Source organism: Amphiura filiformis, chromosome 17 (assembly GCF_039555335.1).
Source record: "Amphiura filiformis chromosome 17, Afil_fr2py, whole genome shotgun sequence".
Taxonomy (NCBI): Eukaryota; Metazoa; Echinodermata; class Ophiuroidea; order Amphilepidida; family Amphiuridae; genus Amphiura; species Amphiura filiformis.
This window is the reverse complement of record NC_092644.1, coordinates 21,266,580-21,283,222: the sequence shown is the minus strand read 5'-3', so window position 1 is coordinate 21,283,222 and position 16,643 is coordinate 21,266,580. Positions and strand designations below refer to the sequence as shown.

Here is a 16,643-nt window from a genome sequence, read left to right as displayed (position 1 = left end):
GCACAGAATGTTGTGCATCTTCAAATGCCTTGCTGTTTGGGCCCAGCCAATCTAAAATCTTGCTTGATATTGTACCCGGGCATTGTACACCTTAGTACGTAAAAGACTGCGATACGCTACTGCCACTACCAGTCTACTGAAATTCAACTATACTGCACCAAAAAAGTATCCTTACACTTGGAAAAATAATCACAATTTTACAACTGAACCATATTTGGGTAGATTTGTTTTTTAATAGATGTACTATCTAATCCGGCACATCATGACACCCCATTTAATCCAATGTGACTTCAAGAGGCAAAGATACAAGCATTTGAGTAGAAGAAGGTCCGGTTTTAAAAGTGACAAACTGGCCTATTTAAAACTCCACGGACTAGACATCTGGTTTTTGAGAGTGGTGAATGGCTAATGTGTGCGTGCCGGTAATTTAAAACAAAAGGAACAAAAGAAAACTGAAACAAAGGAGCTGACAAATAAAATGAAAGTTATGAAAAGTACAGAGAGATAAAAACTGAAATAAAAACAAAACTGCTTTAAATAAAGCTGCTTTAAAGAAACTCTGTTGTCTCATTTGTTGCGCTTGTTGGAATCTTTTTGCGCCGTGTATCATGTGTATAGGCCAGTTTGTCACTTTTAAAACTAGACTTTCGTCTATTCAATTGCTTGTAACTGTACTTCTTGAGTTCACATTGGCTTCAATGTAGTGTCATAATGGGTAGGATTAGATTGTGATTATTTTTCCAAGTGTAAGGATACTTTTTGGCGCAGTATATAATTATTTGCTGTACAAGAACTGATGCCTCCTGATGTAAAAACATTCTGGAGTAGAGAGAATGTAGTCCCTTGGTACAAATGGGAGCGAAGCTGTGCAATTTGTAACCTGATCAAATATGCTGTTAATGTGGTCAAAAAACACATACGCGGCGTCAACATAAAGGTGGTGTGTATGTGATTGTCTGGACCATAACAAATGGCGTAAAACATAAATCAACCGTGTATTTAATTGTGTTTGAATATGTACCTTTGAATACCAGGACCGTGCATGTCAACTTTATACACAATAATTTAACCATATGTGAAGTTCAATTGCACTTCCTGACACAAGAGATTGTAGATTAATATGCCCGGGTGAAGTCACAGTTACAGTGACCAGCTGGTGACCAAGGTTATGGTTTTTATACTTCCTGGTCGTGTTGCTTTAACTATAAATACATAAAATAATAAAATAGATGTGACTCGTGAATCAACCAGACTTGTTTGATTAATCTGGTGTTTTTTCAAAAGTTAACCACTTTATGTTCTACTTAACTGTAACGTCTAAATCAACAAGACGTGAGTCTTAAATTGTCTGTGTGAATGACTTCTACAAAGCTTGTTTCTTGAACACCTGTGGAAATCCAGTTCCAACGATTAACTCAATCCGGGCTATACTATAGGCTACTTAATGCATAATTAGATAATTTATTGAACATCGGGATCGGCAAGAACCAAGCTCCTGTAAACTGTTGTAATCATATTTGGCACAGTCAGGTTTTTATGAGCTGGATTGTGGATGGTTACAGAACCTGCTCAAGTCCAAATGTTACCAGAAAGATTTCTCGGTTAACTCAGTAAAATGGTTTCTACGGAAGGAACAATGAGCTCCTCTGTTTTTACGATCGACATTCCAATGGATAACCACACGGACCACTTCCACAGCGTGTATAGTTATGAAGAACGTATATTCTTTGCAACAACGCTTATTGTCATATCCATCACTGGTATTATCGGCAATTCAGCCACTATTGCAGCAGTGGTGCTATCAAAGAAACTACGTGATGAAACCAACGTGTTTGTAGTCTGTTTGGCTGTATCTGACTTGATCACATGCTTAGCGATATCATTAAGTATTTTTACACTCTTGAATAAGGCAGGATGGCCGTGGCCTGAACATGAATGGCTCTGTTCCGCTTCTGCTACCTTGGCGTATGGAGGTACCGGTTCCAGTGAGATATGTTTAGCAGCTATTGCCATTAATCGTCTAATTTTAATAAAGTGGCCACTTACTATCTATCACAAGGTGTTTAGGAAAGGTCCGATGATAGCGATGGTTATATTCATATTACTCGGACCAAGTATTATTCTTGTGGCTTTTCCATTATTTGGGATCGGCGGCCTGGGCTACGATGAAAAACACAATGTCTGCGCAGATGTTGATTATCATCCGCATGCCAGGACTTATGAACTAATTCAGCATGCAATTCTTTATCCCATATCATTTGTAACTATTGTCATATGTTATTTGCTCATTTTTTGTCATATTCGGCGCCGGTTTGGAAGACAGCGCCAGACGGAGTTAACAAGACTCGACAGTTTGGACTGTTTAGCAGGGTGTGAAGCATCAGTCACGTTAAATGTGGTAAAACATTCGTCCAATAACTCTGGTATACCTCCTCCAACACCAACATCTCCAAGGCTTGAACATATTGATAAAATACAATATGAAATAACAAAAATCTCTTCACGGCATTCTGTGTATTCTTCCTTTGTGTGACACCGTATGCCTTAATTCTTCTCACACCGAGGACCTTTCATCAAGGACGCGCCCTTCTCTATTGTGCCCTACCGGTTGTTTTTGCGGCATGCGTAAATCCTATAATCTATGCTTTGAGGCATCCTCAGTTTAGAGCGGTGTTTGGACCAATGGCAAGATGCAGATACCGAGACATTCCAGAGCCATCAGGTTCTCTACGACGCTTGGTCTACGACGATCAAGTTTGAAAATTAGTGAAACATAATCATGTTTATGAAATGTATGCATGCCTGGTCGTGCGTAGATAAGCTTTTAAAAGGTCTTCCGCGCTTACCGAGTCTTCCGCGCTCACCGAGTCTTCCGCGCTCTTTGATACGCAAATCTAAGAGGAAATATTATTTTACCAAGTTTGAGCGTTCTAAAAATAATATGAAACAAACATGGAAAACAATCAATAATATCATTGGCCGTGGTAAAACAAGACAAGCTCAAAAGAAATTTAGAAGTGACAACGGCAATACTATTACCAATCCCATGATATTTCCAACCTTTTTAACGATTTCTTTGTAAATGTAGGTCCTAATCTAGCATCACAAATTCACAAATCAGCATCTAGCAGTATGTATATGAAGCCAGTTGTTGAAATGGAAATCATTAAAAATATTGATAAATTTAATCAAAATAAAAGTGCTGGTCATGATAATATTGGAAATTTTATTATAAAAAGAGTTGCAAAGGAAATTGTTCAGCCGCTTGCCTCAATCTTTAATCTCTCCATTTCAACCGGTGTTGTGCCACAAAAAGTAAAAATAGCAAAGGTACTACCAATCTATAAAAAAGCAGATTCTGAAGTATTTTCTAATTATCGCCCAATTTCGGTACTACCTTGTTTCTCGAAGATACTTGAAAGACTAGTGTTTAACAGATGTATTGCGTATATAGATAGTAATAAAATACTAAATGATAAGCAGTTTGGTTTTCGAAACAACCATTCTACATACATGGCCATAACTCAACTAGTTGACAAAGTTAACTATGCCGTTGAAAGAAATGAAACCACAATTGGAATTTTCTTAGACCTTTCCAAAGCCTTTGACACTATCGACCATAACATATTAATTCATAAATTGGAACACTATGGTTTTCGTGGTATCGTACTTCAGTGGTTCACTAATTATTTAAGCAACAGAAAACAATATGTACATTACAACTCTTGTGAATCAGAACTTAAAGATATTATTTGCGGTGTACCTCAAGGTTCTATACTGGGTCCCTTATTATTCATTCTCTATGTAAACGATATTATCAACACATCAGATGTATTAGACTTTATATTATTCGCAGATGACACTACTATTCTGTACTCACATAAAGATATTGAAAGTAAATATCAATTAATTAATAATGAATTGAAATAAATTAGTAATTGGTTCAAGTCGAACAAACTATCGGTAAATGCAAGTAAAACAAATTACATGGTTTTGGGTACACCACATATGACATCAAAAATAAACTCAACTGTGTGGGATGTATCTCCTGAGATCATTTTAGATGAGACAGTTCTGGAACGGGTTACTAATACAAAATTCCTGGGTGTGATTATTGATGAATGTTTGACGTGGAAATACCATATAAACTGTATAGCAAAAACCATCTCGCGAAATATTGGAGTTATGAACAAACTTAAATTTTATGTACCTGATCGTATCCTGTATTCTCTATATTGTACTCTTGTTTTACCTTATTTGAATTACTGAATATTGATTTGGGGGGATACGTGTAAAACATATACTTGGATAAAATTATGAAATTACAGAAATGGGCTGTGAGGACAATAGCAAATAGTCATTATAGAAGCCACACTGCTCCCTTATTTCCCAAATACAATATTTTAACTCTTGCAGACACCTACAAACTTGAATTGGGGGTATTTATGTACAAGTACAGTAATAATGAATTACCGGGCGTATTTGATGGCTTCTTTACACTACGTTCCAATATTCATAATTACCAAACGAGAAACGCAGACAAATTCAACTTAATGAAGAACAACAAAACATTTACTGACCATGCCATTCGTACTGCTGGTCCAATATTATGGAATTCAGTGCCAAATTCAATAAAAACGGCAAATTCATTGAAACATTTCCGTAAGATATATAAATGTGACTTGATCTCAAAATATGATTAATTCTTGAGCATTGTGTTTCTCGTTTGTTTGTTATGCTTTGTTTTGTTTTTTACTTTTTTTGATGGTAACATTTCTTTGTTAAGGGGATGAATTCCTCTGGCCTTACTGGCCTTCTGGTCATCCCCTCCATAATTCGTTTGTTTGATATTGCCTTTGTTTTTTTAAATTTATACTTGTGTGATTTCATGTGAATTATGGGAAAATAAAATATCTTGTATCTTGTATCTTGTATCACCGAGTTTCGATTTCTCAATGGCAACTTGATAGGCCCACCGGGGTGGTGTTTCTTTAGATATTTCTTGGTGTTTCTAGAAAACAGAGTCATAAATCTGGGAAAGTTCACAGGTTTAAGGTGGGGCTAGTCACCGTGTAGAGTGATTACAACACTTGTCAGGCAACAATTTCTCCTCCATGTGAACTGACTTACCTTGACATGAACAATCATAGGTATTTATATCATTGGTGCGCTTTTCACCATAGAACCAATGCGCTTACAATAATGCATAAACAAGATTAAAAAAACCCCACAAACATGTATGTTGGCATTGTGTGTGGGCACTCAATGGTCTTCATGTGTTCGACCACCGCAGATAGGTTGGAAGTGTTTCTAGTCTCCCACCTATACTTTATCGTATGATAGGAAATGCGATATACCGCGTCGGATTGTCAGTTCATAGTTTTACAGGTCACGGCTACCAAAACTGGGCTCAGGGTTCAATGGGAAGCTTGAATGTGGAAGGCGCGTGGCAGCAATGCCGTAACTGTTGCCGAGGGTGGCGGGGGGGAACTCACATAGTAAAGGCATACGGAGGATGTGCCGCTCCAATTGGTAGGGTTTCCACAAAATTCCTTAGACATGGGTCTGTTTTGAAGAACAAAATCCTTAGAACATGTAGACATGAGTTTTCCTTTTTAAATTGTCCGTGCTATGTGTGAAAAACATGTTGCTTTTACTATTTTCAAGCTCAAATGCTTAGATATAGATCCTTATTTCCTGAAAATTCTTAGATATGAGTCCCTATTTTCGGCAAGAAGAAGAAGAAGAAGAAGAAGAAGAAGAAGAAGAAGAAGAAGAAGAAGAAGAAGAAGAAGAAGAAGAAGAAGAAGAAGAAGAAGAAGACGAAGAAGAAGAAGAAGAAGAAGAAGAAGAAGAAGAAGAAGAAGAAGAAGAAGAAGAAGAAGAAGAAACACTTACCCCCATCGTTACTCGATTATATCAAACTGATATCATTTACACCTGGTCTTTAAAAATAATTAATAAGTAGCGCAGCTCTTTTTGTAAGTTTAAGTAGCTTTAAGTGTTAATGTATTTATTGTCTGTTCTTGATCCGTGTCTGATGACCGGCGTCAGTATTGTATTCTCAGTCAGATATTGCCTTTTTGGCAACTTTATTGAGTGTCCTGGTAGATATAGGAGTTTCCCATTTAGCAGATTCATTCGTGAATTTGATATGCGGGTTGATTAGATCTTGTTAATGTCGATTGTGAATTCCTCTATATGGGCTTGCCTTGATCGATGAACTACGAAAGTGTCATCCACAAAGCGAAACCACAAATCACAGTAGCAGTTCAGTGTTATTACAAGCTTTTCAAACCACCATTCCATTGACAGATTACAAAGTGGGGGACTGATCGGAAGTCCAATTGCGCAGCCATTTTTTGATGTTTGTATTTTTGACCTCTGACCTTTAAAGTACATGAATGTAAAGTAAAGGGTGATTTCTTGCTTTGCATTAAGGGGCTGTCATTTTTCAAAAACGAGGGTTTCCAAATATGTGGCCCCAACAAACACAAAATATTTTTAAACGTTTTAAACAGGTTACATTTGGGGCTTTTAGTTTTGGTAAAAAAGTTTTAATATAAACAATGTCGGATTATATAAAGGTCATGAAAACGTTTTAAAACGTTCTGTATGTATTAAAATGTAATTGAAAAATATTTGCTGCAAACATTTTTGCCAAATATTTTGTCAACACTTAAATAACAAGATGTTAGAATGTTTGCAGTAAGTTATCAAAAATGTTTTTGAATGTTATGAAAACGTTTTATACCCTTTAAATAACCCGACATTTAAACGTTTTCTGGCAACCTTTTTTTCAACCTTTTGTAAATGATGTCGAAAACATTTGTTTGCTGGGGCGGTCGTGTTTCTCCAACAAAAATAGAGAGGGTCATAAAATTATCAAAATACAGACTTGGCATTAGGTCTGAAATAATTTTTTCGAAAAATTCAACGACTGGTCTGGACCAACATTCTGTAGGCGTTTTGGGGGAAAAAGTTATATCTTCAATACGAAAGGTCAAAATTTTAAAATGATCGTCGGCATTTGCTCCCAGCTGCATACACTTTAAGTAAATATCATTAGATATATAAATTTTACTTCGAGGACTTCGAGTTTTTTAATAATTTGCCATAAAATTTGTACTATATCGCGAATTTCAAAATTATTTGATATCAGAAGGACATTCTTCGCATTCAGAATGTCATTCGATATGTCCGATGTGCTCTCATGCCCCACAAAAAATACTGTGCAAACGTTGCTATCCGAGCCCTTAACTGTAAAAAAACATGGCATATCATTGTGATATTCTGAATAGCTATTTAAATTTCGTAAATCTTTATCACGCATTATATACCTCATATATAGATTCCTCTCATCTGATTGGTTAAAAGTGGAGTCATTAAAATAGCTGTGCCCCCTTTTTCTATCAAGATGACGTCATACAACAACTGTGCCCCGGGCACAGTTGATTCTATGCCCGGAAAATAATTGGATATTCGTAACCCCGAATACACAGATCGCTCGTATACATTGCGCACCCACTATACGGCCGGCGTTGATTACGAGTGTTGAGACTATCGCGGTCACAGTTCGCAATGAATTTGACCTCTCCTTGCTTGACGACGATCTTTCACCGGCCGTAGTGAGTGCAGTGATTGTTTACAAAATGTTACATGTCAAGGATTTATACCTGCCAAATGTCACTTTTTAGACAAATTACTACGACCTGGACACTCGGCAGTGTGTGATGTTAGCACAGAAACGGTAGGGTTGTTTTAGATTATGACATCGGTAGATATCGGTCCAAATTCTGCACCCTTGCTCTTGCATGCACTGTCATGCTGTGTGCATTTAAGCCTAAAGGCCTATGCAGTTAAAAGCTTGTAGGCCTTGTCAGTCAGGAAATCTTTTAACCAATCAAATGAGAAGAATCTATATTATTCGGTATATAAAACAAATATTGACTGCTTAATATTCGGGGCACAGTTTAAAATTATAGGCCCTCGGTGATGTCAAAACCATGACTATGCCCTCAGCTTCGCTTCGGGCATAGTCATGGTTTTGACATCACCTCGGGCCTATAATTTTAACTGTGCCCCTCATAGCAGTCAATATTTGTATACTAACAGATAGTTTTCATCTTGGCTTCCATTCGGATTATCTGCGTCAAATGGAATTGTGCACTCACCTCCTTGCTGGATGTCAGAAGCCCAGTAGTTTCTTGTCTTAACTTTGTATCAGAACGCTCAGAAGTATTAGTAATGCTTGTAGCAGAATTAAACACAGATGATACCAAAAATAAATATTCCCAATAAGTCAGTTTATATTCCTATGCCATATGATGACGCATGCAGAGAGATAACAAACAGTCTTTATATGAGATTTGTATCATGGAATGACGCCATGAGCAAATTTGAGGAGACAGGTCATACTGTTAAATTGTCACTCATAATGTTTGCTTTGAACAATTATCTGAAATGTTTTAGTAAGCGAGCGATAACGAAAAGAAAGTATTGCACAATAAAATATAAGCATTTTCAAATCTATTTTAATGCAAACTACGTAAATAAATACGATTAATGTTTTAAATGTATTTATTTGCATTCAGCAGTTTTATCTTTGGCATTAACGCAGGAAGATATTGCTTTTTTAAATGTCTTTCCAAGTCTTTTTATATAATATTTTATATTCATTTGTATACGAAAGACCAGGTTTACATTCCCATGAGATACTAGGGTGATGGTACAGATGGCTTGTTATCTGTTATTGAACCTTTATCTTTATTCTATGATTCCAATCAAAATATTTTTTTTCAATTTGAACAAGTAAATTCCACATACAAAATGACCCCCTTCATACCTGATGACTTTAACACACTACTACACCAAGATTTTGATTGAAAAAACGTGTGCAAAACGAGGGAAAATTATCCGAAAAAAAAGCGCGCATTTGTATCATAAAATTATCCTGTCGCCAAAAGGTGCTGAATACTACAACAATGTTTCCCATCCCCACCCCACCCCCATGTCAAAAATAAATTCACGACACAAGGAAAGGGCAACTGAGGGCATAGGTAGCAGAATTTGATATATGGGTTGATGTTTTTGATGCAAGTTGTAAATCCATCTACGTGGGCTTGATCGATGAACTACGAAAGTGTCTTTCACATAGCAGATCGAACCACAATGTAGGGGGCCGAGTATAGTTCAGTGTTATTCCAAGCGTTTCCATTAACAGATTACAAAGCAGGGAACTGAACGGAAGTCCCATTAAGGCCAAAAAAAGTAGGTCTCAGACACATCTACTATACTAAAATAACCAGCGAAGTGTGTGTCTGTGTGTCTGTCTGTCCGGCTATGCGTTTCGCCGCGCTAAGACGCATCAATCCGATATTTCGGATATGGATAGGTATCGGGAAAAGCCTGTTGACCGGGTGGATTTCGAAGGGCCCCCTCGAGGTCAAAGGTCATCTAGGGGGGAAAATGTAAATGATTCCCTCAAATGGATAGCATGAAGCAGTCAAGTGCATAAGTCAATGCATAGAAAGAAGTCCACCTGTCCAAGCTGTCAAAAATTTCACAACACCTGTGAACAGTGAATACCACAATGTCTACCCAGAATTCATTGCTGCAAATTCTTTTTGAATTTCAAACTTTGTCTGATCGGGCTTAAAGTTGGTGGGTGGAATCCTTGATACGAGGGGAATATATGTGCGAAGCAAAATCAAGGTCAACCGAGGTCAAAGGTCAATTTTAAAAAGCTAAATTTAAACTTCGCCCGATGGGGCTCAAACTTGGTTGGTAGAATCCTTGATACAAGGGGAATGTATGCACGAAATTAAATAATGGACAACCGAGGTCAAAGGTTAATACGGAGGGTTCAAATTTCAAACTTTGTCCGATTAAGCTTAAATTTGGTGGGTGGCATCCTTTGTATGAGCGTAACATGTAAAAATATAATCGAGGTCCCGAGGTCAAAGGTCATCCAGGGGCTAAATTTTAAACTTTGCCCTATTTGGCCTAAACTTGGTGAAAGTAATTCTCCATATCACTGGAGGTCACTCGAGGTCAAAGGTCATATGGGGTCAAACATTAGAGTATGTCCAATTGGTATAAAGAATCCTCAATATGACAGGAACATGTCAAAATGTTAAAAGGGTCATCAGGGGTTGCCATCAGTTACTCTCACAGCTACGGGTGAACTAGTTTGATAAAAAATCTAAGTGCTATGCGATTTGTTATTCTTTTTTAAGAAAATGAGCTATGCGATATGCGATATTTATTTTTTTTTAGTCAAGGCACAATATTTATGTACTTTTTAATATTCAAATACAGAAACATGTGTGGTGGTGCATTTTACAATAATACACGTTCTGAGTAGCATTAAACAACTAAAAACGATAAAACCAGAAATGTCACATTTCATACGCAATATTGTTTTATTTTCTTATGACCTAGAGATATCATTACAGCTTGGTATATTAAAATAGCAAGTCTAATTTAAAGTACCATATGAACATGAATTTTATTCAACTGAAGTGTGCAGTTGAAGTAGTACTAAAGTGTCAAAAAATAGTTCTTACATAAAATTTATAACTTCAGCAGTTTGCATACATTACAAAATCAGCGCGTATTGTACCACCATGCTTAGTCTTGTGGTTAGATTTTATTGATAAACAAGTATGATTGACAGTGTGTGAGTCCTGGGGTAAAGTTCTGCTTAAAAGTGAAAGTCCATAGTCGGTTTTTCGGATAATAAACTGGCAGATTCTAAAATTAGAATTGTTCAGTATTGAAGTGTCATTATAATTATGCCATTATGATATGTTGCATTCAATAATATAAGCCTACGTAGGGCCTATACTTTACTTTTACTGTCACAAATATAATTATATAGCCTAAACTTTTTCATAACCATTTTATACTAGTATTTTGATGTAGGCCTACTAAATATCAGTATAATTTCGAGTTCAACTGAATGCGTTCATCATGATTAATAACATTTTTATTTATCAAAAATCGACTATGGCATAGTCTACAGGAAAGGCTTCAAACGAACAAACAAACATCATTCAGGAACATAGGACCCAAGCAATAATCTTCCAAAAAGAACTACCACAGTCTTGAATTTTGAACTACTTTTCTTTGTTTATTGAGGATGGGTTGTTAATTTGTCTCTTTTTAAAATGTACTTTGTCAGATTATCAATTGTCATCATCATCATCACTTGTCTTCTCTCCATCGCTCGTTACGCTCTATTTACATGACATAATATTTTGCCCAATTTCCCAATGGGCCAGCAACTCCCATCTCAATGTGAAGGACTCTTTGCAATAAACAATACGAGGGTTGACAAATAGAAGGCCTTAACTCACTTTTGGCCATTTTGAGATTTTGGTACCAAAATAATCTGTAATACCACAGATTCTTAAAATCATAAAGCCTTAACTCAATTCAACTTCCTATTGCATCTATAGCACAATAATACATGGTCACATCTCAATGCAAAAATATTATTTTACTCATTTTTCTCCAAAAGGCACTTTTTGAGTTTAGGCCTTCTGTTTGTCAACCCTCGAATAATTCTTTTAATTATTCGTTTGCAATCCTTAACATTTTTAATGCTTTCCCTCACACATTGTCCACTCCCTGTTAGTGATCTACTGTTTGGTGCGATGGATTCCAGGGTGTAGTTATTGTGTAGATGAAGTCCATGGGCCCTGCAAAAGCAAAAATGAAATAAGGGCTGATTTGCTCCCCCCCCCCCCTCCCGGCACTTGCTACGCCCCTGCTGTCTTCTATTTGAATACTTGTCGATTATTATGTTGTTCCTGAGAGACTGATTGCTGCTTTAGACTCTGCTGTTGGTTTTTGGAGACTTTTAAGTAATTGCGTGGGTCCATCAAAGCCAAAATTGAGGCTATTGAGCAATTATTTCCCACGCCTAAAACCAAAAGAGAACTCGTGAGATTTCTGGGTATGACTGGATATTACAGAAATTTTCGGACATAGCATCACCTCTGACTGATTTGTTGAAAAACGAATACCAGATACATATGGACAGAGCAATGTGAGAATGACAAGATCAAGCCAATTCTGATGAGTTCGCCTGCGCTATCAGTACCTGATTTTCAGAAGCAGTTAAAACTGACAGTTGATGCTAGTGATATATGCTGTGGTGGTGTTCTCATGCAAAAGGGTGAAGATCAAATTGATCACCCTATAATGTTACTACTGTTTATTTATTTATTTTATTTATTCGTTATTTATCCAGGAAATTCCATCAATACAAATGTACTGGTCTCCCTGGAAGACCTGATTAAAATTATATATATACATAATACATGAACATGATAATAACAAAATAAGAAATATAATATATTATACAAAATGAAAGAACCAAACATGCATGATTCAAAACAAAATGCAGCAATATTGAGCTCAAAATATAAATACAAAACTTACAGCAGACCAATTGCATTTTTGAATCCACCCAAACTCATTGAATTAAAATTGATACGAAGATTTGGAGGAAGATTGTTCCAAGCAACTGAAGATCTGTAAAGGAAAGTTTTCTTTCCAGAAGAGGTTTTCCATATTGGAACAACCAAACTGTTTTGAGACTGACCCCTAGTACATTTGGAATGTGTAGAATGAGTGAAAGTAAAATGAGATGAAAGATAATTAGGAGCAATTTGTGTGAGACATTTAAAAGTTAAAATAAGTAATTGATGCTCCCATCTACAGCCAAGTTTAACCCAGTCTAGGTCCCTCATCATATTGTCTACTGAAGTTCTAATGTCTGCAGAGAGCAAAACTCGGGCTAGCCTATTATGCAAAATTTGGAGCTCATTTTTGTGACAGGCACTGAAATTGGACCAAACAGAACTGCAGTAGTCAAAATGAGGAAAGACAAGGGCTTGCGAAAGCATTTTGACAGTTTTCCATGGAAGGTATTGCTTTACTCTACGAATAACTCCTATACGCTTGGATATGTTAGAAGATAAATAATTTACATGTTCATTCCATGATAGATGTGAATCAAAGGTAACTCCTAAATATTTAAACTTTTCCACTCTTTCAATTTGTTCATTTCCATAGACAAGAGAAACATTGTTAAACTTATGAAGAGCTTGTCTTGTTCCAAATAACATCAGTTTAGTTTTCTTTATGTTAAGAGTTAAATTGTTGGCCTGGAACCAATCAGCAATGTTATTCAGGTTAGCATTAAGATCATTTTGCAGAATATTGGGATCAGATGAACTAAGTAAAAGAGTTGTATCATCAGCATACATTACACACTTACAGTTAGAATTTACAGACTCAGGCAGAGAGTTAACAAATACAATGAATAATAACGGTCCCAAGATTGAACCTTGAGGAACACCGATACCAATTTCCTTAAAATCTGAAAGGGTAGAGTTTATATTTACTGCCTGAGATCTACTACTAAGATACGAGTGAAACCAATTAATTGCATTTCCTTTAATACCATATGATTTAAGTTTAGAAATAAGAAGGTCATGGTTCACCGTGTCAAATGCCTTCTTTAAATCTAAGAAAATTGAACCTGTAACTTTACCATTGTTTATATTATTGAGAATATGATCTGTTACATCTAAAAGAGCAGTATTAGTACTGTGATTCTTCCTAAAACCTGATTGACATGGATTCAAAATATTATTACATGTGAGATAATTATACAATTGATCATGTACAGCACGTTCCAAAATCTTTGAAATACAGGGAAGAACTGAAATGGGCCTAAAGTTGCTGACATAATTTTTATCACCACTCTTGAATATAGGAGTAACCTTTGCTTTCTTCCATTCACTTGGGAAGGTAGATGTGAACATGGAAAGGTTACAAATATATGCAAGGGGGTGACAAATTACTGGTGCAGCTATCTTCAAGAGCTTAATACTGAAGTTATCAATACCTGAAGACTTATTGTTTGCAAAGTTACAAATTTGATCAAAGATGAAATCTGGAGTTATGATATCAAATTGAAAATCTTCATACATGTAATCCCCAGTATTAGACAAAACATTATTACAATCATCATTATTAAACTTATCAGCCAACGTATTACCAATAGAAGTAAAATAACTATTAAACTGATTGGCTGTTTCAGCATCATTACAAGTAAAACCATCCTTAGTCTGAACATTAGTAGCAGAAGACTTATTTTTAGGAATCAATTTCCTTATAGTACCCCATAATTTCTTTGAATCATTAATATTATTATTGATAGCATCATTGCAATAGTTCTTCTTTAATGTTTTATTAAGTTTATTTACATCATTTCTTAATTTTCTAGCCATTGCCCAATCATGAGGATTATTGGATTTATGTGCTTTTGAATAGTAATGATCCCTATCTTTAGAAAGCTTTATATATTCACTTGTAATCCACTCAGGAAGTGATCCCTTTATCCTTTTTTCTTTCACAGGACAATGCAAATTGCAAATTTGGTCAAACATGACTTGAAAACTTTTATAGGCATTGTCCATATCATTACACATAAGTATCTTATCCCAATTAGTTTTCTTAACTGTGTCAATAAATTTGTGCTCATTGAAGTTTTTAAAACATCTAGATTTTATGATCTTAGGAGGTACCTTTACTTTTTTATTTTTACGAATTAAGTATGTAAGAGAGTGATCAGAAAGTCCTAGGCTGTGAACACCAGATGAATATACCTTATCAGGTTTTGATACAAAAATTAAGTCTAGTTTAGATTTAGTTGTCTCAGTTATTCTAGTATAATCATTGATAAGCTGAAGCATATTACAATGTGAAGAAAGATTATTAATTTTACGTGAGTTTATTTTCTTACTTATGTCTAAATTAAAATCTCCTACTACAACAACATCATCATAAAGGGAGGTATTATTTTGAAAGATTGAATCCAACTTGTCCAAGTATTCAGCTTTAGAATCAGGTGGCCTATAAACAGTACCCAGAAGGATAGGCTTGGTATGAGGCAAATTTAGCTCTATCCATAAAGCTTCAACATCATATGAACAATTATGCAAATTGGAATTTTCTTTAAAAATAATACCATCTTTAACATAACATAACATACCACCATGTTGCATATGGGTTCTATCAAGCCTACTTATGTTATAACCATCAATTTGTATCTCATTATCACTAATATTTTTATCCAACCAAGTTTCAGTGAGGCATAACACATCAAAATTGTTGTCATTAAGTAAAATTCTTATATGATCTACTTTGTAGCGAAGACTTTGAATATTAACATGTCCTATTTTAAAACCTTTTGATAAAGAACAATTAAAATCAATAAATCTAACCTTGAAGGGAAGCTCATCATTGGCTATTCTGAAAAAAACAATTGTCACAAAACCAGTTACATGTGTAATCAGAATTGTTTTCAATACATTTCACATGAAAGTGAAGATCACAGTTTTTACATACTTTATAATCACAGGTCTTAATTTTACAAACACATTTACCACACACATTTAAATTCTGTGAATTCCTCATAAAATATTCACCAAAAGGAATTTGATTATTGCAATTTTTAAAGAAGCAGCAAGCACAGACCCAGTTATTGCATGAATCTACCTGGGAACTATCAATACAATGAATGTGAAAGTCAAGTGTGCAATTACTACATGTTACAAAATTAATCTTCTTTTTCTTAACAATTTTACTATGACATGTACCACAAGATGACTTATTACCTGTACATGCAGACCCATACATGTATTGATTGGGTTTAATTTTTCCAAACCCACTTGAGTTCAAGTCTCTATTATTATCATCAAAACTTGTTGAAACATTATCAATATTACATTCACTTTGCATATATATTATACAATCAGGATTCAATGTATGCTCAACATTGAATATATTATCAGAAACTTTACCTTTTGCAGTATCCTTTGTTTTGTACATGGAATTAATATTATTTACTTCACAGTCTGATTTCTGTTGACATGAAAATCCCTAATAAACTGTATATAGTTCTGTGCAAGAATAGTCAATCCTTGTTTCCTAAGATGGAGCTTGTCATCGGCTAAGTCTTTGAGTGAAATGTTATTATTATCAATATATGTCCATCCATTGCTATGGCATAGAATTGCCAGTCTCTTGTTGAAGTCGGTAATCCATACATTTCGAGAGCGAAGTTCTTGACGAGTAAGAGATGAGATTGCAACATGAATTCCCACAGGAATATTGCACACAATGTCACACAGTAGATGTATACACTCAGAAGGTATACGAGAGTTTACATTATTAGTCCCACAGTGAATAATGATAGAAAAAGGCTTGTATTCCTCGATGAATGTTGGAAGTAATTTAGACCAGATAGTGAGGGTAGTCCCTGGAATGCACCTGTTGATGACTTTGAATCTTCGAGACATCCTGCGACCAGAAAGATCTTTGGGAATCGAATCCCCAACAATCAGAATTGTTCTCTTCTGGGGTGACTGAGGGGGAGCCGAGGCTGTCAGAGGGGGTGCAGGTGTTGCAGATGATGGAGGTGGTGATGATGGTGGTTTAGCTTTCACTGTTTTGGTCGCTGTAGGTTTCTTGGGTTTCTTCTGATCTTTTCTAATCCATGGAAGGGGCAGAGGGGGAAGATCAGATTCAACACAATCTGCTAAGGATACATCTTCAACTTC

The 16,643-nt window shown here is 35.7% G+C and overlaps 1 protein-coding gene across 1 annotated transcript; it reads left to right on the top strand.

Moving 5' to 3' along the window:
- Positions 1-1,275: 1,275 nt before the first annotated feature.
- On the top strand, positions 1,276-4,724 carry LOC140137463 (G-protein coupled receptor moody-like). Its single transcript, XM_072159155.1, is given in 2 exon segments — positions 1,276-2,522; positions 2,525-4,724. Coding segments are annotated over 2 exon segments (1,143 nt in total). The 5' UTR covers positions 1,276-1,615; the 3' UTR covers positions 2,761-4,724.
- The last annotated feature ends 11,919 nt before the right edge of the window (positions 4,725-16,643 follow it).